The sequence below is a fragment of the Ursus americanus genome, chromosome 11, assembly GCF_024610735.1.
Source record: "Ursus americanus isolate L20-20 chromosome 11, mUrsAme1.1.p, whole genome shotgun sequence".
NCBI classification, from domain to species: Eukaryota; Metazoa; Chordata; class Mammalia; order Carnivora; family Ursidae; genus Ursus; species Ursus americanus.
In genome coordinates, this window is record NC_142137.1 from 23,688,434 (window position 1) to 23,711,793 (window position 23,360).

At 42.1% G+C, this 23,360-nt stretch overlaps 1 protein-coding gene across 5 annotated transcripts in view; it reads left to right on the forward strand.

The window, feature by feature from the left end:
* PRDM1 (PR/SET domain 1) overlaps positions 1-23,360 on the forward strand; it is a 102,020-nt gene that overhangs the window by 73,243 nt on the left and 5,417 nt on the right. The window contains exons 1-4 of one of the 5 annotated variants that reach the window (XM_045806972.2): positions 6,103-6,543; positions 8,165-8,404; positions 15,027-15,146; positions 18,494-18,746. In XM_045806972.2, the coding sequence (XP_045662928.1) occupies positions 6,502-6,543; positions 8,165-8,404; positions 15,027-15,146; positions 18,494-18,746 (655 nt within the window). In that variant the 5' untranslated portion in view covers positions 6,103-6,501. The other 4 variants (XM_087865351.1, XM_045806973.2, XM_087865349.1 and 1 more) reach the window with 4 other exon arrangements.

A 23,360-nucleotide genomic window follows, 5' to 3' on the forward strand; every position in this document is an offset into this window, starting at 1 on the left:
GCCAAGCGCGGTTTAGTCCCTGGTGTGCCCGTGAGCGTGATTACCTGTTACCGATTAGCAAACTGTCTGAGGCCCCAGAGTTAATGCCTTGGATGCAGCCTTCTGTTCCACTCCCCCTCCCCGCCAACACCCTTCCTTCTCCACCCTCAGGCTCTAAGGAAGGGGGGGGTGTAGAAGAGGAAAAGGGGTCCAGATGGGAAGAAAAGAGTGCTGAAAAGATCCTGTAGGAAGTAGGTCAGGTATTTTGGAGATTAGAGTAGCCTGGTTCATCCCTGAATGCAGGAGCCAGGGACAAGTAGCATACAATTAGGAGGAATTAGAACAGCAACAAGTAGCTTGGATTTATCAGCTTTAATTGTCTATTGTCGGGACAGAGCTCTCCTCCCCAGGATCATGATGGCAGTCTACATCCTAATACTTTTAATGGACCTCCATTGTGGGATTATCTCTCCTAAAGACAGTGCCTGTTCTTTTAAAAGGAACTGTAGGAAAGCCAGCCTGAAAAACACCCGAGCTGTTGCTTTCCCTGTGATTGGTCCTATTCTAGGGTAATGCAGTGTTGCCCTTCTGTCCCCAGGGGCACACCTTAAGGGGGAAGATACCTATTGAACCTTAAACCCCTCTGCTCCAGCTTCCTGTGTGTGCTCGCAGGAAACAATAGGCCGTAGATGGAGACGAGATAACCCAGGGTTGGTAGCTTTAGAATCTCCTTACTATCTTCTGGTTACCAGAGGTTTCCTGGCTTATTCTGAGTCAACATTAGAGAGTTTTTCAAAAGGTAAAGTGCCTATTAAAGATGGAGAAAAAGGCATTTATGGGATCAAGCCAACCATCCTCCAAACCCACGCACTGAATGAGGTTGGTCTAATTGTATTAATGTCATCACCAGTTAAACATTGAAAAGGTTCTACAATAGGTGCGTCCCTTCCTCCCACCACCCTCGGCCCCCCACTTTCTCGGCCAACTGTACCTTGCACCCAGGAGGTGCTCACTAATATTTGAGGAGTCGCTATAGAGCTCTGGCCTCCTGGCTGGAAATCTAGAGAGCCAGGTCTGGTTTTGCCCTCTGTCTGAGCAGCGCGTGTCTGTGGGCTGGCATCTGCCAGGCTCACAGTTGGCCGCAAGATCCAAGTACCAAAAGGAGGGCTAGGAGAGGTGACCTTTCTGCTTCCTGACCTCTGGCCCTCGGTTTCCTCAGCAGGAAATGAGGTGTTGGCTGGATCTGTGGTCCTCAACTCAGGCCACATACTAAATTCCCTTTGGAGCAGAACTGGAGTGGGGGGTGGGGTGGGCATCTTTCTATAAACAAAGTACCAGGGTCCTACCTTTTTTCCCCTTTTTTCTCTCTTTGGTTGGGAGTTCAAATGATTCCACTATTAACCTTTATAATTCTCTCTCTTCTCCCACAACTCATCCTGGAACATAAAAATCAAGCCTCTCCAGTCCTGACTGTTTCCTTAAAAGGGTGAGAAGAAATTGTAAGTCCCATTTTTAATAAGAAGTCATTCTTCCTTGACCCTTAACGTAGCGTGGCTTCAGGGAGGCACACTCGTAGGCCTAACTACGGGGCACTTTTCCTCTTCTCTGGGGACTGGCGTGGCCTCGCTGGTGCTCCCAGCTCACAGCTGCGGTTCCTTCACCTCACTCCCTCCGCCTTCCTCTTCCTCTAGGGAACCGTCCCTATCTACAACTTTTCTTTTTATTTCCACCGTGGGCCCTCCCCTTTCAGTGTCACTCTCCACCCACTGTAAGGTGAGAGAAGCAAACATTTGCCTGTGGTCTTCCTTCTCTTGTGTGGAAGCTACTCTTCCTTTTCCCTAAACAAAGAGAAGAGGTCAGAGAAAGCTGAGCGGCGGGTGGTACACCCTCCCTTATTTAGACTTCATATTTTGCCTTCCGTTAGTTTCATTTTATTCCCTTTCCCCACCAAATATAAGATTTTGAAATGTTTTTTGGGTTCAGAGGGTATCTTCATTTTTCAATGACCTTCCTTGCAGCCTTTTCAGAAATTTAAATCCCATTCTTGTCTGAATATTCCCTAAAATAAAAACACAATTAGGAATAAAAACAAATACTAGAAATCTACAGTGGTTTCCACACATCATGTGGAAGAGATCACAGCTGCTTATTTATTAAGTTGGTGGATGTCGAACTCAATGAATAATTTAAAAATATATGAATGATGTGATAAGAACACAACCGTCTGTCTGAAAGGCATGCTAAAGAGACACGGAGGTGTGACGATACACAGGTGCTTTTGTAAATACTGAGACCTCAGACACTGTGTGGATTTTATAATGCCCTCTAGATGGCACTTACCAGATTTTTATTTCTAGTGAGGGCCGGGAGCTCGACTTTAGTTCTTCAATTTACTTAATTTTTGTTTCCCTGATTTAGGAAGTCAAAACACTGACCTCATTTCAAAACATCCGAGCCTCCCAGGATCACCGGCCCAGGGTTTAGGCCCTGAGTCTGTTTGCCCGAAGAGCTGGGGCGGTGATCCTGTCATAAGAAGGAAGGCTTGTGCTATTTTTAAATTGATGCAACACATCACTGAAACATATCATACCCGTATCATACCAATGACACACACGCTGCATTGTAACATAGCATGTGTCATACATACATTCTCTCTCACTCACACACGTACTTGCTCTTCTTGTCCGGCTTTACAAAAGGAAGGCAGCCAGAAGGCTGAGCCCAGTGTATTGAGTTGAAAAGGCTGTTAAAGTTTAAGAACCAAGTGTCCCTCTAGTTCTCAGCGTGGCTTTGAGACATGTGGGAGGGCTTCAAAGCCGTGGCGCCCCTCTTTTAGAGCTCAGGCTTGCAGTTGGTCCCCAAATGTTTACCAGCATGAAGATGCCTAACTTACAGGAAGTGGGAAATGGGTGTGGGGGGTGAGGGTGGGTGGGTAGGGAGTGGGGAGAGGAGGGTGGGGGGTGTTCTCTTGATGTGGTTAGTCTGTCATTGACCTTGTCTGGGTATAGCAGGAGTTGAATTAGAAAACGAAAACACGTTTCATCTTGGGCACATTTCATCTCATTTTTACTTTCTTTAGGAAGAAATCTTTTTTCTCCCCCCAAGTGGAGTCAGCTCTCCAGATTTGGTACTCAGTTTCCCTTCATTCTACCGTATCTTCTTCCCCATACAGTCATCTGACCACCTACATTGTAATTCCTAACCCCCGCCCCCCCACCCAGGACTAGGCCAGGCTCAGTAGCTCAGACTGAATAACAGGGGCTTGTTGAGCCCTTTCTGTGAGACCATGAAAGGGAATAGATGGGGGTTTCTGAGAGCAGAGCTGTCTGGATCATTTATGATTGGCTGCCATTATGAACACTCTTTTTTTTTTTTTTTGAAGATTTTATTTATTTATTTGAGAGAGAGAGAACAAGTAGTGGGGAGGGGCAGAGGGAGAGGGAGAGGCAGGCTCCCTGCTGAGCAGGGAGCCCAGTGCAGCACTTGATCCCAGGCCCCTGGGATCATGACCTGAGCTGAAGGCAGACACTTAACCGACTGAGCCACCCAGGTGCCTGTGTGAACACTCTTAATGACAGAATGCTGACTGACAACAAATGCTGATTAACAAAAGTAACTGAGGTTGTTTTGTTTTGGTGTTCTAACAGGGAGGGAAATAATATAGTGACTAAAAATGTATCAAGTTATTATTTAGAAACAAATATTTTCAGACTTAAGATCCCAGACCATGGCAGCCTCAGATAGCTCTGTCTGCACAGCTGTACCAATACCAACATCTCCCTGCTTTAGTCAGTATTCCAAATGTGGTACTTAGACTTCTAGAAGGGGTGGATGAAGCTCAGGGGTCACCCCCCTCTTCTCCCCACTTAACATTTTTGTGCCGGACCATACCTAATATGACTATACGAGCATGCTTGTTCTCATGGGGCATGCATGCTTCCTTTATTCCTTCTTTCTTTTTTGCATCTTTGAGTTTCATTTATTTTACTGCCTATCCTTGACTGCTATCATTGCAATAAAAATGGTCTGATTGGGGGGGTGGGGTGTTGGGGTACTATTTTAGACAAAACACAAACATTTGAAGGATTTTCTAGTCTAACACTGTGTTTCAGAACTGACTTTCCTTCAAGTTCCACTTGAGGCCTTCTCCAGCTCAACTGGAACACCTGGAACTAATTTTAGGGTTGCCTGGCTAAGCCCCACACTGGTATTTGAAGTTTGCGTCCTCCCCTAGACTCAAGCCCATTTCACCACCTCTGAAGGTGAGTGCGGGCTGATATTAATTAACAGCGAGTTGATTCACTGGCATCTTTCCGCCATTAAAGTAAATATTTGGCTTAAAATAGCCTCTTCCCACCTCAAATATCCAACTTTTTGCTATCCCCTTACTCCACCATGGTTGACTCACCAGCACTTGCATGGTGTATGTGGCCCAAGAACAGAGTTTGATTCTAAAAGGGAAGTGGACTACTCTTTAACATCTGCAGGCGAGACTGCTGGGACAGCAGGCCAGCCTGCAGTGTGACTACATTGTTTTTCTGTCCATTGTGGCGCTGACTCAGCGTCAGTTCATAAACCCTCTCGAGAAGGCTGGATTTCTCTTGTTTAATTATCATCTTGGAGCTTTCTGAGAACTCTGCGGAATTGTTCATTCAGTTTTATACCCTTAGCACATCTGCCGATTAAAAGTCCTGTTTCCTCTTGCTACTAGCGTCCCCTCTGGCATAACATGGAATAACAGCGGCCAGGCAGCCAAGCGGGGAGCGTGTGTTACTTATGTCCCCTAGTGGGAATGTAATTGTTCTGTACTACAGAGATTGTGGAAGGACTTTAGACGCAAAAACCATTTCCTGGCAAATAATCTTTGCCTCCCACCCCCCACCCCCAGAATTCTAAAAAAGTTTCCTAAAAGAGAGAAAAAAAATTCTAGAAAAGTTTCCTAAAAGAGAGAAAAGAAATGTTAAAGATAAACAGACATATTTCTATGATCGAGTTGGGCTTTTGTTTTGCTTTGCTTTGTTTCTTCCTGTAAACAAATACTCAAATGTCCACTTCATTGTATGACTAAGTTGGTATCATTAGGTCGGGACTGGGTGTGTGTATGTGGGTGTGTGTGTGCGTTGGGACGTGGGTGTGTATGCACACGTGTATTTAAAATGTTAGAAAAGACATTGCAGCCTAAGGTTGAAGGAGAGACGATTTCAAAAACAACCACCTATATGAGGCAAGCAGGAAAAGTGGGAGACTTTGTGTTTCAGTGATCTAAACAGTAATTGTAATGGGGTGCCTGCTATAAATGGACCCTTTGCATCATTGTTTCTCTGAATTAGAGGATTCCTTGCTGAAGGCACAAGACCATTGAAGGAAGTAAAGCATCTGGTTTGTTTTGTAATGAGAAGCAGGAATGCAAGGTCCACGCTCTTAATAATAAACAAACAGGACATTGTATGCCATCATCACAGGATGTCCTTCCTTCAACAGAGGACTGACTGGGGCTGGAGGAAAAGCCGGACAGGGCGTAGAACGAGCCCCACTAATTACTGCCTCCGTCTGCCCTCCACTTGCAGTGATCAGTTCAACATTCTCTTTAACTGTGAAACGATTAATGTTCTACACTTTGCTTACACGCTCCTCCTTGGAAGTCTGGTTGTGGGTTTGGGGAGGGGAGCAAAGGCAAAGACTTTTAATCTGTAGGATTATAACTCTTTCCTATTTCCCTATTTATTAAATGGCTGAAAGAGGGAAGTCAGTTCTACCAGATTTGAATGTATTTCGGTTAGCAGGAGACAGGGAAGCTGACAAGTTTTGGGGGTGGGGGGATGTGCATTTCATGGGCTATAGATGGAGGATTAGACAGCTATATTTTATTACATTAAACGCAAAAATAATCTCGCACGCTCTTTTCAGGTACCTTTTGTATATTCTTTAAACTGTGGATTTGAGCGTTGGAACTACAAGATTTTTAGGCAATTTTTAGGTTTCCCTTAATTAAAGGAATGTGCTCCCCCTTAGAAAGCCTCAGCAGGAAGGAGGGCGGGCTGAGTATTTAGAATACAATACAGCCCGAGTAAACGTTGAGGTTAAGTGCTTTCAAAGGGAAGTAAGAAGATTCCAAGTAAATGTTGAAATTCACATGCGAAGAGAGGAAGCTCTGGGCAGCTCGCGATCTGGGGGAAAGCCCTGGGCTGAGCTCTCGGCGCGGCTCCGGCGAGTCCAGGTGTGGCCACGCCCCCCTTCAGCAGCTGGTGGGAGTGAATCAGACGAATGGGAAATCTGCAGCAGGGAGGGGAAAGGAGCCTCCGGTCTGGTTAACACAGACTGAAAGTGCTGCGGTGACACTCAGCCCTCCAGTGCTGCGGAGAGGCAGAGCAGCGCGGCACCTGTCCGCCGCGGAGAGCCGGGACGCGGGCGCCGGGGCGGCCGTAGAAAAGGAGGGACGGCCGAGGTGCGCGTCAGTCCTCAGCCCGCGAGGGGACGCGGAGGAAATGTGGACTGTGTAGAGATGAGCGACACTTCTCTCAGATGTTGGATATTTGCTTGGAAAAGCGTGTGGGTACGACCTTGGTAAGGAACTTGTTTTTAATTCTGAATTGATCAGAAATTGTTGTTGTTGTTGTTAGCGTAGTCGCAGTAGAAACCAGAACTCCTTCTGCTTTAGGGCTCTTAGAACTGTCAAGCATTTATAAGACTTTTTCCTTATGAATCATTAACCCTTTCAGTTCGAGGCATATATGTCAATTCATTGAAATTTCGGTAGTGGCTCCTGCCCACCCCCGTCAACAAAGTGACTTCTCCGAGTTGGCTTCATTTTAAAATTTTGCTTTATTTTAACATTTATTTGGCATCATGACTCTACATGTTAGAACAAAATAAAAACAAGCAAGTTTGTCTAAATCGTCACTCAGGAAAGACAACTTTGCATCTGACTTCTTTTTAAAAGACCATCGTATTCAGGGAAGAAAAGAATGAAAACCACTTTGAAGGACTTGTACGGAGAGCTGTGTTTACATTCTAAGGGGGACACGTTCTTACATGGAAATGATACCCATGTCCCTACTTTTTATCAAACATCGTATGGGAAAGCGTTGCAGAAGTTGTTTACCTTTTTTTCTCTTTGGAAAGCACTTTTCCTGAGTGTGAGGGGGGATTTGCGGGAACATCCTTATCCGTTTACAAGTGGAAGCAAGAGCCTGTCCTCTGAGTCTTCTATATTTGTTATAACTTTAGTTACAGTAAACTGAAGCACATCAGTGACTTCTGGGAATTTGTACACTTTCAGATTTAAGTGGAAAGTGCTATTTGTAGCTGAGGGCTCCTAAAGGAATTCTCTCCAGGGAATGCTATTGAACAGTTTTATGCTTTGTTTTTGCTTTTTCAGTTTGGCGTGAGATGCCCACCAGTCAAAGGAGACTGCCAGGAGTAGTCCCCCTTTGCCCATTTTTCCTCCTCTTTTTCCTGTGCTCCCAAACCATTTCTGAAAAGCTGCAGCTCAGTGATGCTGGCAGGATGCAACCCTTTCAGTCTTCCCTGTGAGAGGATGAAAGGGAGCGCGCAGCAGAGGAGGGGGGGCGGCGAGTTGTTTTGAAAGTTGTTTTGCGTTGGGAGCTGGTGGGAAAGTTCAGTCTTCCCCATTTGGAAAAGGCCGGCTGGGTTCCGCTCCTGCCCCACACGCGCTTTCCATTTTTAGCTTCATTCAGAGGCAGACAGAGCTCCTTCCTCTTCCTCTCCTTGTTTGTGACACTTTTCTGAGGCAGCTTTTCCACAGCGCTGAGGGTCTGGCGGCCATGACCCCAGGAGTTCTGGGACCTAGGCCTGAGCGCCCGCAGCATTCTTCTGCTGGGAGAGGTAAAGCCGGGGATTGTTCGGAGGTGGTTCTTTTTTCTTTTGTCTTTTTTTTCCTCCTTTCCTCCCCCAGTGAGTTTGCCACACTCCTTTCTTTCTTCTTTCTTTCTTTCTTTCTTTCTTTCTTTCTTTCTTTCTTTCTTTCTAAGAACTAAGTAAGAGCAGCATTTTAAAACCTTGCTTCGCCAAGGCAGTCTTCTTTATACGGCTTTTTGGCTCTTACTCAACTGTACCAGGCACTCTGCATCTGCTTTTCAAGTCTTCAGACTACTGTATTAGTCATAGCCTCTCGGTCGGAGCCACAGGACAATGGGGATTAAAGGCCCTTTCCCGTCTCTTCCAGGCTGCCCCGAAGTGTAGCTCCAGCGCTGTGAGGTTTCCAGGGTTCCCCGACGGGACCATGAAAATGGACATGGAGGACGCCGATATGACGCTCTGGACAGAGGCCGAGTTTGAAGAGAAGTGTACCTATATCGTGAACGACCACCCCTGGGATTGCGGCGCCGACGGAGGGACGGCAGTTCAGGCAGAGGCATCCCTACCCAGGAATCTGCTTTTCAAATATGCCACAAACAGCAAAGAGGTAAGCCTCTGGCTTCTTGCTGAAGAAGACTGGCACCTGACGCCAAATCTCCCTACTGCTTGCCCTTGCGACCTCCTAGTTCTGTGAGAATCCATAAGCATCAGTAAATAATTGATTACTTAATTCACTTCTTCCATTGCTTTCTCTGTCCCTAAGTCCTTCTCATTTCCTCCAGCCCTCAACTGTTCCATCCTAATTAGCAAACAGTTAAATCTTTTGGCAAGCTGACACCTCTTGGCAAAGCCCAATGGCAGCACAAGGTGGGCGAACTTGCCAGGAACCTTCGAGAAAGCCACTGCCCACCCTGGCCTCGCTGACCCTGGACCTCCAGGTGTACCGTGGCTTTTGAGGGAGAAAACTTTCTTAGAAAAAAAAGTTCTTCATGTTTCTTTTGTCTCCTTTTGGTCATTAGATGGCTTTATTCTTTTTAATGAGCCAGCTTTATTAGCTGGGTTTCTAAAATTGTTCTCAAAACCTTGACGTGTTTATGAACTGAAGTGATGGTATAAGCCAAGAGGTTCGTGTCAAAGTGTCCTCTGCCTGGATGACTTCAGAGCTACCCACTGTTTATCTGTGGCAGCTCCTTGGCTCTGGCTGGGCTGGCAGGCCGATTCCTTATTGGCCTCTGAAGTGGGTACACTCTTTGTTGTTTCAAAGGGGCTGGAAACCCAAACTTGGAACGAGCAAAGGATTTGTGTTTACCCTTTTATATAACGATTATAGCTAGGCGTGATGTTTAGCTGTGAAATAACTTGCAGAACCACCTCTTGTTTTGAGAATTCAGCTACTGCAGTAGTCCCTACTAGTCTCTACAGCGGAGCTGAGTTGAGGGAATTGACCCCCCAACAGACTTCCCACCACCAGGACTACCATAGGTCACTGTCATTTCTGTTGCTGCCTTCAGCAAGAAGTGATTCCTTGCCGTAGGAATCCATGACTTGATGCTGGGACTATTCATTAGAGCCATGTCAGATCACTTTTCCTTCTTCCCCAAGGAACAGTATTTGAAGGAGTCGGGGGAGCCTGTTGTTTGGGAAATACTTTGTCTCTTTCCTGTTTGTGTGTCTGAGTTCAGTGTTTTTGGTGAGGGGGAGACACAGCTGTCTAAAATTAAATAGAGCAGCTCTGCTTTGAGTTTCATTAAAGCTTAACTTTTTTTTTTTTCCTGCTGGAAGAATAGAGGCAGATTTTATAAAAAACAAAATTTAAATTGTAGCTGTACATGAACATTAACGAACAATTTAACCCCAGAGGTCGGCCCTTAATTACACCTCTTTCTGAGAGTAACACTCTTTTCAGTAGAAAGCCTCATAATACGTGGCCCGTGGAATCAATGTAGGATTTGTTTGGCTATTTAAGGTTTGGCTGTGGCTTTAGAAGGTGTAGTGTGTTTTTCTCCATATCACATTTGACCAAGTAGTGGTGTGTTCCCAGGGTTCATTTGTGCCGTGTTGCCCTGTCCTGCCCAGTGGACTGAAATAAAGACCTCTATTCTATGGGTCATCTTTTTGCCTTTTCATTCTATAATGTTCTTATCTCTGTTCAGCTCTTAGCTTGTTTTTCGATTTCCAACATTCTACTTAAAATCATAGCTAAATAAAGGAGTGCCTTCGGATCATTAGTCCAAGGTTCAGAAAGACAGTCACTTACCCAAGATGTGGAGTTAGAAGCCCGAGGCAGGACTAGGAGCAAAGTTCTTCTGACTTCCCCAGTCAGTGCTTCTTTGATTATGCTGCACTGGCCCCTCTTGGTGTCACTGTGGTTTTATTTATCGTCTTTACATCTTTCAGGCCGATCCTTTATTAAGCTTGCTTGGTTTTTTTTTTTTTTTCCTCTGAACATATAACTTCCTATTTCAGTATGTTCATACAGTGCCTTGTATCCCTAAAGCGGGTCCTTCAAAACTAACCTAATAAGAGATCAGGGTCCTCCTGTTCTATTTCCCCATATTTTATTTAACTAAAACATTGAGTAACACATCTCCTGTTCCTAATCATAAAAGCAACCAGGAAGCCACCTCGAATGTAATGCCGTCTTACACTTATTCTGGAATTTGTACCTATTTTTCTGTTTCTTTCTCCTACCTTTCTGCACTTTGGGAAAGGACAGCTCCCTTACGGACGTGAAAGCGTCACATGCAAGTGAGCCATTGAGGGTGTGATTCCTGAAAGCCAGTTCTCAAACAGAAACCTTCAGGATGGATGAAATGTTTACACTGACATTATTCGGTTAGTTCTTTTAGTCGCACCAGCCATGGAAAGAGGGGGAAAAAAGCCTTTCTATATGGGGTTTTTATCTCACTGGTTGATCTTGCCCTTCTTTATATGTTTTCATTTAAGTAACAGAAGATGTTACACTGTGTACTGTTGTGCTGACATACTTGGGGATTTTTTTTAAACAAGACCCATTTTTCATTATGAATTTGTGCTATGTGTCAGCACCTTTTTTTTCTTTTGGTTTAAAAACAAAACATACGAACCAAATTTCTGATCTTGACCCTCATTTTTAGATTTGGTTTAGAATCATTCTGCACCTTTAATGAGCCTGTTCTTACTTCCTATTTCCAGAATTCAAACCAAATATAGACATACTATTCAAAACTTTTAAAACCTTTTTTAACTGAGGGGTTATTCTTTTAGGGGGGATTTTCCCCTTGTCCTCCTGAAATAATCTTTTGTGAATACATGAATACAGACAGATCAATTTAAACAGTTATATTTTAGAAGCAGTGGCCTGTATCGAGTTTGCTTATATTCAAGAGGCATGGTGGCTCTAAGTCTGACCTCCGAGAGTCATGTGGTGATAAACATCAGACCAATGATGGGGACTCACCGAATGTCTATTTTGATTGAAGTCCATTATTAACTCAAGCCATCTGTAAAAAGTATCTCTCCATAACATGCAATTCCCTCTTCTTCCTACTGCCTTTTATTTGTGAGGCAATGTAGCAAGGCATTTCCCTGTTTCCTTTAATATAAAGATAATTAAGGAGGAAATCTTCCAAAAACATCTCCATCCATCCCACTCCCTTTAAAAAAAAAAAAAATGAAGTGAATTACAAGCTAAAGTCTTAGTCCAGAACAGAATTCTTGTCATCTCAATGCAAATATCCTTGGATTCAAAATAGAATTTTAATCGAATAAGTCATTTTTATGGGGGTGGATTCGGGGAGGGGAAGAGATAGCTAGTAATTAAAATCATCTTAATGTAATTTGGGATGAGGATGCTCATACCACATTTAAACCTGAATAATGTTTCTGCTTAAAGCCCTCTGCTATGTGTGTGTTTGTAGATCCCCTAAAGGAGGAATTGCTTTAAAAAAAAATAACAAATTCATATTCTCCTTGATATCAGACTTAAATTCAGCAACCCCCATCCTAAGTTGTGAAATCTTCATTTTTGTACAATGAAAAACAAGCCCTTTTTTTGTCTGGAAGGCTCAGACATCAGGGTGTGTGCTCTAACTGAGGCCACTGACAGAGACAGATCTGCCCAAGTGGTGGAAGGGCTTGTGGGGCGGCAAGAGAGGAGGGAAGCAAGTGTGGAGGCCAGGGTCTTCTCCCAGATAGGGTTATGGAAGGCACACAGACAGCAGCCTGCCCCTAGTAATAATTCTTTAGGACCCTGGTCAGTTCCTGTGAAGTTTCCTTCTTGAGCTCAGGTGAACACATTCTTAATTAGTCTTTTTAGCACTGTGAAGCCCAAGGCACAGCCAGATTCCTCTGTCTCGCGTGCTTGCTCCAGGGGTAGAATGTTGTTGGCTAAGATTCACATCTGGATCTTTCTGGGGCAAGAGGGAGACTAGGACTTGGTCTTCCACTTCCCATTAAAAACAACCTTGGTTCCTATTCCCCCTCCACAGTTACCCAGAGGAGCACTGTAATCTTAGAATTGCAGCTCCTATGTCCTCTTTGAATAATGTCTCAGACAAGGATTTGAGATGAAGGTATTTATCCTGTACTAAAGTGCTGGGCTAGGAATGGATAGAGATGGTATTTAAGCTATACAATTCCTTCCAGCCTTGAAATTCTATTATTTTGTGTCTCTGTGTATCCACTTTATGTGCATTTATGTGTTCCCGATAGCTCTGTGTATAATGGAACTGAAAATAATAGGTTTCTGTCCCACTTGTAAAGATAATCTAATATTGAGTCTCTTTGGCTCTTTTTTTTTTCTTTTAATTACGAAATACTCACCACAGTAAGTGTAGGTTCTTTTATTTGTTTGGGGCTTGAGGATTTTCATAGACTTCTCTTCCACCACAGACCCTCCTCTTTTTAATTGTTCTTCTGTCTTGCCTACTTAATTGCCTTTGTAAGGTTATAGATGGCAAGTACTGTCCTCAGGCTTCCTCAGTGACTTGCTTATAGTTGTTCTCAAATAGGTGCTGGGTGGTTACTTCTGCCAATTCTTTTGTAGAAATAAGATTCAGGTCGATTTCTTTTTGGCCATAAGAAAGTCTTGTGTGTTTTCTTAGTGTAAGATTGATAGATGAGAACCAAGAGGCCCATTGGTTTAAAAAAAGAGCAATTCGGAAGAAAAAAAACCTGACCTCAATGTAATGCTACTTGTTGGTAATCAAGCTCTGACTCCCAAGACACTGCCTGCAAGAGACTATAATTTAAAACAAAGTTGATGAACCAGTTGAGTACCTTTCTTTAAATTACTGCTTTAAAGTGGATATGTTGAAAATATCAACTGCTAATTATTGGCTCACCAACAAATGACATTATTTGTTTTTCCTGTTTGTCATTTTAATATTATGGAATAATCACTCGAATGTGAATGCCAAATGATTTGTGTGTCACAGAAGTCAATTCCATGAATTTTTCAAATTATTTAGGTTCAATAATGTATCATAAATAATGAGCCTCTGCATAAGTAAGTCTACTTAAGCTTTAGTACATATTTTTATCTCAAAACTGCTCTGAGCTTCTCCTGTCCCCAGTAGTTTTACTGCCAACAAATACCAGTAACGATGAACGATGAACGGTATTGAAAGGGCACGTAGGTGTAAATGAAGGCAGAGGAGGGGGATGAGGCGAACATCTGCTTTTGTCAGCTCTGCCAGAAATTCGTAAAGTACCAAAAATAACGCTTTAGTTCACAACCTTGTTTCAACTTGTGCTAGGTGTAGGAAATTTTCTTTTTCTTTCTTTCTTTTTCTTTTCTTTTCTCTTTTCTTTTCTTTTCTTTTCTTTCTTTTCTTTTCTTTTCTTTCTTTTCTTTTCTTTTCTTTTCTTTCTTTGTCTTCTTTCTTTCTTTTTTTCTGTCTTCCCAGTCTGGGTATGCTCCACTGGCTTGTATATTGAATACTAAATTGCTAAAAAAAACAAAAAACAAAAAACATTGATTGATAAGAAATGTAAATGAGAAAGATTGGAGTGTTACAACCATGGAGATGTACTTATTCCATATCCATTTAAACAGGTTTTAAGTTCTTGATGAGATTTATTGACATATCACTGTGTATCACAACCAAAATCTGAGATTGCACGGTGCACATTTATTGATACATGTATTTGGACCTACCACGGCAGGTCCACAATTACACAGGAGCCATCAGACTTAGTAAAACCTGGAAGCAAATATTCTCTTTTACCTCCCCTCTTGGTCCGTTTTGGTAAGGTATCCAATAAGTAATTTGTAGGTAATTTTGGACAAAAAATAAAATAAAAATGGGAAAGTGACTGAATAAAAACTGACACAAAACTGTAACTGCAAAATGTTGCAGAGGACTACTTACAGAGGAGTTCTTTTGAATAGTGATGAATTGCTTCCTGATTCGTGGTTGGTGATTTTTTTTCACTCCCTTAAAGAAATTTACGATCAAGGAGGAACTGGCATAGTTAACATGTTTCTTTAGCAAGGCCCTAGTGTGATACATCCAGTCTGAGAAGGTCATTTCCTCAGATCTTAGAACCCACAGCTCTCAGAACCCACAGCTCCCCTCAGTATAAATTCCATTTCAAAGGATGACTTTTGACCACTGTTGAGTAGAAGATGCTAGGGGAGAACAAAGTTGCTTGAAAGATCTTTCTTCTATTAAAGAGAATTTATAAGCTATGAAAAAAAAAAAAAACCTCATCTGGAATGAAAAAAAATATAATGTGTTTTGCTTCTGGTTCCTTAGGTCTTTGTGGAACAACCAAAGAGCATTATTTTGGTTTCTGAGGTTAAAACTATTTTATTCCCCTAAAGCATGCTGTGTTTATGGTTTGATGAAGAAGGAGAAATAAGAAACTAGGAGCAGGCTGTAATAGTTTAATCTTGACCATTTAATTCTGCAGTATCTGATTCTAAAATCAGATAAAACAGAATGGCTACCCTCTCTGCTCTTCTAGTATGAAAAGTAATAATAAAAATGAAAAAGTCACCAGAGTAATCCTTTAGACTATTTTAATGCTTGGTTGGGTATTTGCTTGTGATCTGGGAGCTTAAAAGATGCTTTCCCCTTAAGATGAAGCTTGTTGTTAAGATTATGTTGGCACCATTGATATCTGCTCTCCATGTCATAATTTTGTCACTGTTGGTTGTATTATCACTTGACAATTCGATTCAACAAAAACGTCAGTTAATATTTCACAGTTGACATAATTATTTCATGTTTTATCCCCTTTAGGTTATCGGAGTGGTGAGTAAAGAATACATACCAAAGGGAACACGTTTTGGACCTCTAATAGGTGAAATCTACACCAGTGATACTGTTCCCAAGAACGCCAACAGGATATATTTCTGGCGGGTAAGTAGGGAACATTTTTTCAGACTCCTTAAGAATTAAGGAAAAAGATGGAGCCAGAATTGCTGGGTCACTTCCTTTTTCAACCTGTACTGGGGCTAACCACAACTATTCAGGGCCCCTGTGGACACAGGGAGTTGTAAGCAAATGGGATTGAAACTGGTTGATTGTTTGGCTCTAGAAATGCAGCCTGTAGGTGATTAGGGATGGAGATATGGACTGTATGTGAATCTTAATTTTTGCAATTCATTAGAGCTTTGTGATGAAAGGAAACAGTTTGCTGCTTGCTTCAAGGGTAGGTTCATTTGCATTTCTCTGCAAGGAAGTAGTAATGAGTCACCAAGCCTTAGATTTCACCCCTTCTTGATTTCTTGCTGAGTTAACTTTAATTGAATGGAAGAGTAATCGTAAATGAATTAGCTTGAAAATAAATGCCGTTAAGGAAGGATGGGTAGAAGATGCCACTAGGGGAATGGAGATGACTGGGACTGGTCTTGCATCTGCATCAGAAAACCGTTGGGTTTGACAGTTTGTGCATTACTCCCATAGCATAAGGGAAGTGCTTACAATCATGTGAGAGCATAAACGTCTGGCTAATACAATGTCCTTTGGGATATCAGGATTAGAAAGGACCTCAACGATGAACTAATAGATGGAGTTTTTGAATAAAGGACCCTGAATTAGAAAGGAACAGAGACAAAAATTAGACTGTTTTCCATCTTCCCATAGATCTCTCTAGGATATTCACTTTTCTCAATTAGAAAAGAAGGACATGCTTACTAAATTTAAAAGTAATTTTTTAATACATACTTGCATAAAATATACATGACTACCAGGGAACCATTATTTGAATTCTTTTGAGAAACAGCTGCATGGTAACAACAAGAACTGGATTATACTTACTTTGGCCAGTTTTTACCTACCATGCTTATATCTTTTGGAGAAGTATCTTTATAAAAGACTTCTATTTGGGGGATCATTCAGAAGCTGTTCCATAGAAACAGGATTTTTTTTTTTTTAATCCAGGAAGTTTTGTTTTTTAGAACTTTATTTTACTATTTTCCAAACAAGAGAAAGCACTAAGAATTGTGTGCTCACAATTTTTATTTAATAATTACACATGCTTAAAATATATTTACTTTGTGACATACAGTGGGCAAAATGTCAGTGAGTGCATTTTTGCCTTTATTGCCAATAAAGTCTTCTCAGAAGCGAGCCACAGAGGTGTGTAATTCTTGGAGTCAAAAGTCTGAATTAACGCAATCCAGCATGAGACTTTTTAATGCATGATCATTTTTTAAAACGGCAAGAAATACCTAAGAACCTGCTATCTCTGTCCCAGTTCCCTGGTTCATTAACGATTCACCCTAAGTAACTGAAACGCTTTCCTTGGGAGGACTTATTTGAATCAGTCTTTCACATACAGAGGATATCGTAGGAGAAAACTCCCCACGTGTTGTTAAAAGCATCCTGATTTTGCTGGCAGGAATATGAACATCTGTTGTAAGGAAAGAAAAAGTTTCATGCAAATTACACAGTCAAAGAAGAGTAGGGATGTTCAAGTTGAGAAACCAGTGACATTTCTTGTAACTGTACTATGAGTCAGCACATTTTTTAATCTTCCTGATAATATATGGCAGTGTAGTGAGGTGAGAAGGAGCAGTGTTCATTTGACGTACGCATTATTTTATTTTCGTGTGTGTGTGTACGTATGACTTCATGGCACAAACGTTTCTGTTTTTAAATGAGGATACAGTAAATCGTAATCCAGGGAAGGCTGACTGGAATCCCACACCCGTAGCTTTAGAAAGCAGTCTCCGCCCAGCGAAGAGTACAGAACGATGGAACCCCATGTTCCTGGAAGTTTGCACATCAGAGTAAACAAACTTGAAAACCCCTCTTGATAGCAGAATTCACCCAGCCTTGTTCCATTTTCTCTTAACAAAACACACCGCAAAAGCTCTCACAAGCTGCTTTGATGAAGCCACATGTATTTCCCCCTTCACAATTTACAGGAAGTTACTCTTAAAAGAAAGTGATTCTGGTGTTTACTGCCCGTGTTAAAGGGACAGAGTTCCTTTTTGTTTCTGATAACGTGTGAGTGAAATACAGACACGATTTATAGAGTATCACAGTCAGTATGTGACTAGGAACAAAGCCATAACCTGCTGTCCGGTTAGAGCAAAATTTCTGCTACGAACAGTGCCCTACTACTTGAAGACGACAAGTTGCAGATAACCAGGTATTGATTGTAGACAGATAAGGAAATTTCTTAAGTCTGAAGAAAAAGTGGTACACCTTAAAAAGAGGGAGAGAGAAACTTTCCGTGGTAGGGTGAGGAGTTTGTTTATAAAGTAGTTGCAGCAAGACTGTATGTTTTAATTTTTCATATTCTTACCTCTGCCTTTTTACCAACTGTAGCCTAAGTGCATCTGTTAACCAGAAGTACTATTACTGGGAGGCAAACTTTGAATTGTTCCTTATGCGTTGCCTTTAAAGAACAACACAGTTTCTTCCTGTTCTTTTTCGAAAAACACATGCCTATGGCTCTGTGAGTGGTGTTTTAGCCAACCACCTTACAGATAAGAGGGTTCCCTCTTCCCTCCTTGGCTTAAAAGAGAAGTGCAAGGCTGAACATGTTTATCAAGAGGAAAAGTGACTTCTTAGTCGACTGTCAAATCCTGGCTTCTGTCCCGGTGTTCACTTTGTTATGGCAGGTGAAGTTCACCTTTGCCCCACCCAGTGTTTCCACAAAAAGGCAGGGTTCCAAGTATTCATATGAACAAGTGTTACTTCTGGACTTGGAGGCTTGGGGGTGGAGGATGTTTGCATAGTTGAAGCCTTGGGCGGGGGTGTAGGAAACGGCAAGTACAGAGGCCATAGAAAAAGTTGAGAGACTCAGTTTGACGTATTCGGTTGGCTTGGTCTTCTACCCAGTGACTCAAAGCATTCAAAGTCAGCATAATCGGAACTAAAGTTAGTAGCTTCGCCCATTTGCCGCTCACGGCTGTAGCAAAAGTAATACTCTCTGGTGGTTTGATCCGTCCGAGGCAGCTCCTTAAATGAAATGTGGTGTTTCGTTCTTCTGTCATTTTTCCCCAAACACGAAAAGATGATAAAACTGAAATGGAAAAGGTAACTGACAAAGTGTGCCTTACCTGTTTCCGTCCTGATTTCTGCTGATTCAAGACTACTCTGGCTAAACCGATTTCATTCTTTTTCTAAGTGGGCAACAGGGAATGAGAACTCATACGCGGGACTTGCCGTGTTTATTCTTAGAGGTGCCGGGGAAGTTTTCCCTTGCTTTGGGGCTGACTTTCTTTTACACGTCTGTCTTTTCATTTGGACAGATCTATTCCAGAGGCGAGCTTCTCCACTTCATCGATGGCTTTAATGAGGAGAAAAGCAACTGGATGCGCTATGTGAATCCGGCGCACTCTGCCCGGGAGCAAAATCTGGCTGCGTGTCAGAACGGGATGAACATCTACTTCTACACCATTAAGCCCATCCCTGCCAACCAGGAGCTTCTTGTGTGGTATTGTCGGGACTTTGCAGAGAGGCTTCACTACCCTTATCCCGGAGAGCTGACAATGATGAATCTCAGTAAGTGGATTATAGAACAAAAAAATAAATAAATAAAAAATGCCAGTAATGTCAGTTCTGCCCCTAGGAGCTAATAACATGTTTAATTATATGGCTTCATTTGTTGGGTCAAGTAGGTGGCTTTCAACAAGGGACGAGGAAAAGGGAAAAAATGTGTTTTAGTCCCTGTTCCCCATTATGAAACCCGATTGTGTAAAATATTAAAAGCTATTTTGAGTGTTTAATTCAGAAAGTTACAGGAAGAAATATATGTCCAATTCTAATCTTTCCAAAAGGGGGCAGGTAGGAGTATAAAAGGGATTGGTCCTGACATGCCTAGTATATAAGGTAGAGCCCTTGTTTGTGGTGATCTGTTGGTGCTTATAAATGTGTGTCGGAGTATTGTAGAGATGTATTTTGGGTTGTCAACGTGTGGTCTGATGTAGAACATATCAGATTGTTTCTCGAAAAACTCACAGCTATACTTTTTAAAATATTATTCTAAGTGGATAACTCTAAAGATTTTATATCGTAGCTTCCTTCTTGAAGGCAAAAGTCTAATTATCTAACCTCTTGAACACTATTACAGTAGCCAGCTATCACTTTATTTTAACAAATTCTCCGTTCTTTAGGTTAATAAGCTTTTACTTTTTTATTTGGTTGAAGTTAGTGTCACAACCCCTCTGCAAAGGGCTACCTCCTTTTAGTCATTTTCAAGTCATCTCCGGGAACAATTTAAGAATGACCATAAAACTCCAATCTGTTGTAATTATGGTTGTGTGTTCTTGGTTAGACTGCTACGTTTTAAGGAAGTTTTTAACATTAGATCCTTTTGGTGTAAAAGTTTTGGCATCTAAATTTTTGAAATTTTTGTAACTTTTTGTTTTGATATGATTTCAAACTTAAGGAAAAGTTGCAAAAATAATACAAAGAATTCCCAGATACTTTTTACCCAGATTCACCAATTGTTGATAACGCAGTCTTCTTTGCTTTATCTGAAGGCTCAGTTGTTTTAGTTTTCATTTCTACCTTTGAAACATTTGGAATGAATGTTAATTTTAACATAAATTAGAATTTTGACTTCAACTTTAGGACCAATTAACAAACCCATTACCCGTCAGGGGTAAGGGCAGGATAAGCCAACCCTGCAGCTAGTTGTTGCTTACTTGATCTCCCTACGATCTCAATATTGTATTTGCAGTCTTCTGAAAAGCTGGGACAATAAAAGCTTATGAATCTCTCTCTCCGGATCACCTTTCAAGTTTGCATTCGTGGTCCTCTCTCTCTCTCACACAAACACACACACTCAGCACACCCTTGAGCTTTAGGAAGAGGTCTTGGAATAATTGGGAACAAGTCGGCTTCCAACATGAGCATGAGGGATGAATCAGGTCGTGACCAAAGGTGTCAGTTCTTTTCCCTCACGTCTCTTCCGAGCTCCTAAGAGTCTGCCATACGCGCTGAGCATCCCAGGAGCCATTCAGCTATTTTGGCATCTGCACGTGCCAGGCCCACCGCGCAGGGCTTGGTGGTAAAAGACAGCTTATATTCTAGCAGAGCCTTTCACAGGAAGACGTGCTGCTTCTTCCTGACTTTCTCAGCATTGCAAGTCACTTGTTTTTGAGGGTCTCTTTACATTCCTTGAGCTTCATCATTCATGGATTCAGAGAAAGACCTTGGTTGGTTTTTTTGTTTTTTCAAACAGTAACTCCATTGGAAGTAACCTATCCCAGTGACTTTGTTTCGTGGATTCAGAGAAAGACCTTGGTTGTGTTTTTTTGTTTTTTTTCCCAAACTGTAACCCCATTTGAAGTGACCCATCCCAGTGACTTTGCACCAACCATGAAGAAGCTTTTTCACCTACATCCTTCACCCGGTGTGGTTTCAAAGGCCCTGCATTTTTATTCCCCGAAAAAAAGGCTTTGCACAGTATTTAAGATTTAAGTGCTTATTCTCTGTGTTTAGAGCAACTTCCTTGTATACTGTGAAATGACACTTTTGTTTCCACAAATGTCCCTTTTTATTTATGCAGACTTTTTTTTCTAAATGGCGGCTTAACATTTTCAGGGGCCCTTTCTTTGTCAAGTATTCATAGGAAAGAAGGAGAGTGAACAAATAACCAGTCACATTAAGCCAAGACTCCTGCTGCCGATTGTGAAACCAGTTGTCTTAGGTGTGGTAACTGATGATTGAGCCTCTGATCAGGAAAATTTCCACTCTTTCATCAGGCCTAATAGGTAGATTGTGTCTTCAAATGAGTTGTGTTGGGTTTCCATGCTTCAAGCACAATAGAGGTCTGTGCCAGAATCTCCATGAGGACTTAAAATGGCAGTGATGGTTCAATTGGTAGAATTTTGAGAAGAGATTCGAATTAAACTGAGGTAAAAATAATAAGGAGCCAGAAATCACAAATTGGCATTTTTTAAAAAAACAAAAGGAGTAGAAACTATTAAATTTAACTCATACCCCTCCCAAGTTTTTTGGTATTTTTTTCCTATGTATCTAACCAACCCATCTAGAAAACAGTTGACCAAATTATAGACTTCTAAATGTTAATCTGCTTTCTCGGTTTCAGTTGAAAACAGACTTTGTTTTGCCTACTGCAGAACTTCTAGGTTCTTTCTTGTAGTCTTGGGGGTTCTTATTATAGATCGAAAATGTGAGTCGGCATAATTAAGCCATTCAGAGCCTTCAGAAGCAGTTCACTCTTGAAATGACTCCGTCCGCCTACAGCCATTTAAGATTTAAGAACAAAAACAGATCTTGATTTTCTTCTTCATGTTAACTCAAGCTGCTGCTGAGTGGGAGAGTCAGAAATGACACCAGCTCTACTGATTACTCAGCTGCTGAAGGATGATTTTTTAAAATGTACCTTCACATAGATTCCATGACTTCCACCTTAGAATATCTTTGGGGGCTAACGTTTCCCTCTTGATATTGTTTTGGAGGAAGATAGAAATTTATATCTATGGAGCATAAGAGATACCAAACATTGATTGTGGATTTACTATATGCTGGGCCCTGTGCTAAGTATTTTGCATAGAAAATTATAGATTCTGACTTTCTGTTTGTTGGCCCAGTCATTAGCTTTGTTTTTAGTTTAATAATCGAATTATTAAGGTACCTAGTGAGAACACCTGACTAAATAGGAGGGACGGTGCTACTGATGGAAGCGCGCTTCTTGCTTATGGTCTTAATCTGTTGAACTTTAGAACCAAGAGAGTATTGAAGCCACTGGAAAAATTACGAGACTGAGGTGTAATTTGCCACATGAAAATGGTGAAGTTTCTGTGCGTTTTCTGAGGGTGCCATCTTTTTTTAAATGTGGGCCTACAAGGGTGCCTCCAGATTGTTCTTTTTCACCTCCATAAAATTCCTTCCTGTGGCTGTGAGATGCCTCGCCTATCAGTTTCCCAACTTAGTTGTCTCTCTTCCTTTACCATTTCAGCTTTAAAAAACAAAAGTGACAATTTGAACTTCCTGCCTGCTGGGCCTCACTGAAAGACTGATATTGGCCCGATAAGGGGTTATTTATTTTGGTTTAGCGGCTTCAGAAATCCCTCTCCCTCAACAAGCTTTCCATCACTGCCCCCATCAGCATCTTCCCTGATAGTGTCTTGGCTGTGTTTATTCTGGGGCTGCTGGCTCACCCGGGAGTAACTGATAACAGCTAGCAGGAGATAACATTCTCCGAGGGCCTCTCAAACTGGAATCGAATCCCTCAAGCCTGTCAGTCCAGAGAATGGATTTGAAGAGTTCAGAATCTGGACTTCCACAGAGTTCATTTCTAGACCTATCAGATATCAAGCCTGGAGTGCTTTCTCAGTGAAATCAAACAGAAACTTTTTTTTTTTTTGAGACAAGGAATGATACTTTTACAGAGGCTTCAGCATGGTCCCCCAAACCTGTCCCCTTCCGGTGCTGAAGCCAAGAGCTCCCCTGCCTCCCAAGGCATCTGCACACATGGCTGGCTCATGCCTTCAACCTACTCCTGCTTGTGGGGCAGCTGTTCAGTTGGAGTGATTGTCCTCTGATAACCAGAGCTCCAGCGAAGCGGCATATGTTTTACTTTTGATTTCCAGGGAAGGCCGAGCGGGGAGTTTTTGGTGTTCCTGCACTGACTGGTGTTTTCCCAAAGGCCTCGTTTGTTCCTTGTGTTTGGAGGGGCAGGGCTGGTGATGGCCTGGAGAGTCTGGAACCGTCCTCATCGCTGCTGTTTCTAAATAGTGTATTTACCGAGTAATAATATAGAATAAATGCTTTCATCTTAGCTGCCTGTTTTCTTTGGTGCTCTAAGTAATTGAACTGGCTCGGGGAGTGCCTGTTGTGGTTTGGCAGAGATGAGTATGTCACGCCTTGTGATTCCAGGGGACAGCATTGCTGGGAGCCTGGTTAGACCAGACAGAACCTTGGTGCCATTCTTGTGTTGTCAGCAACTTGAGGGGAAGGGGTGGCATCCACTTTGCTAATCTATTTGGCATAGGCAGCTTGAACAGAGTTTTATCAAATTCATATTAAACAAGAATCGAGGCAAAAACTGATGACTGCTTGTTACTTGAAATGAGTCTTAATCTTTCACATCTAGTTCGCAGGGTGTGCTGATTTCCTTTCGGTACACTGTGAACATCAGAATGA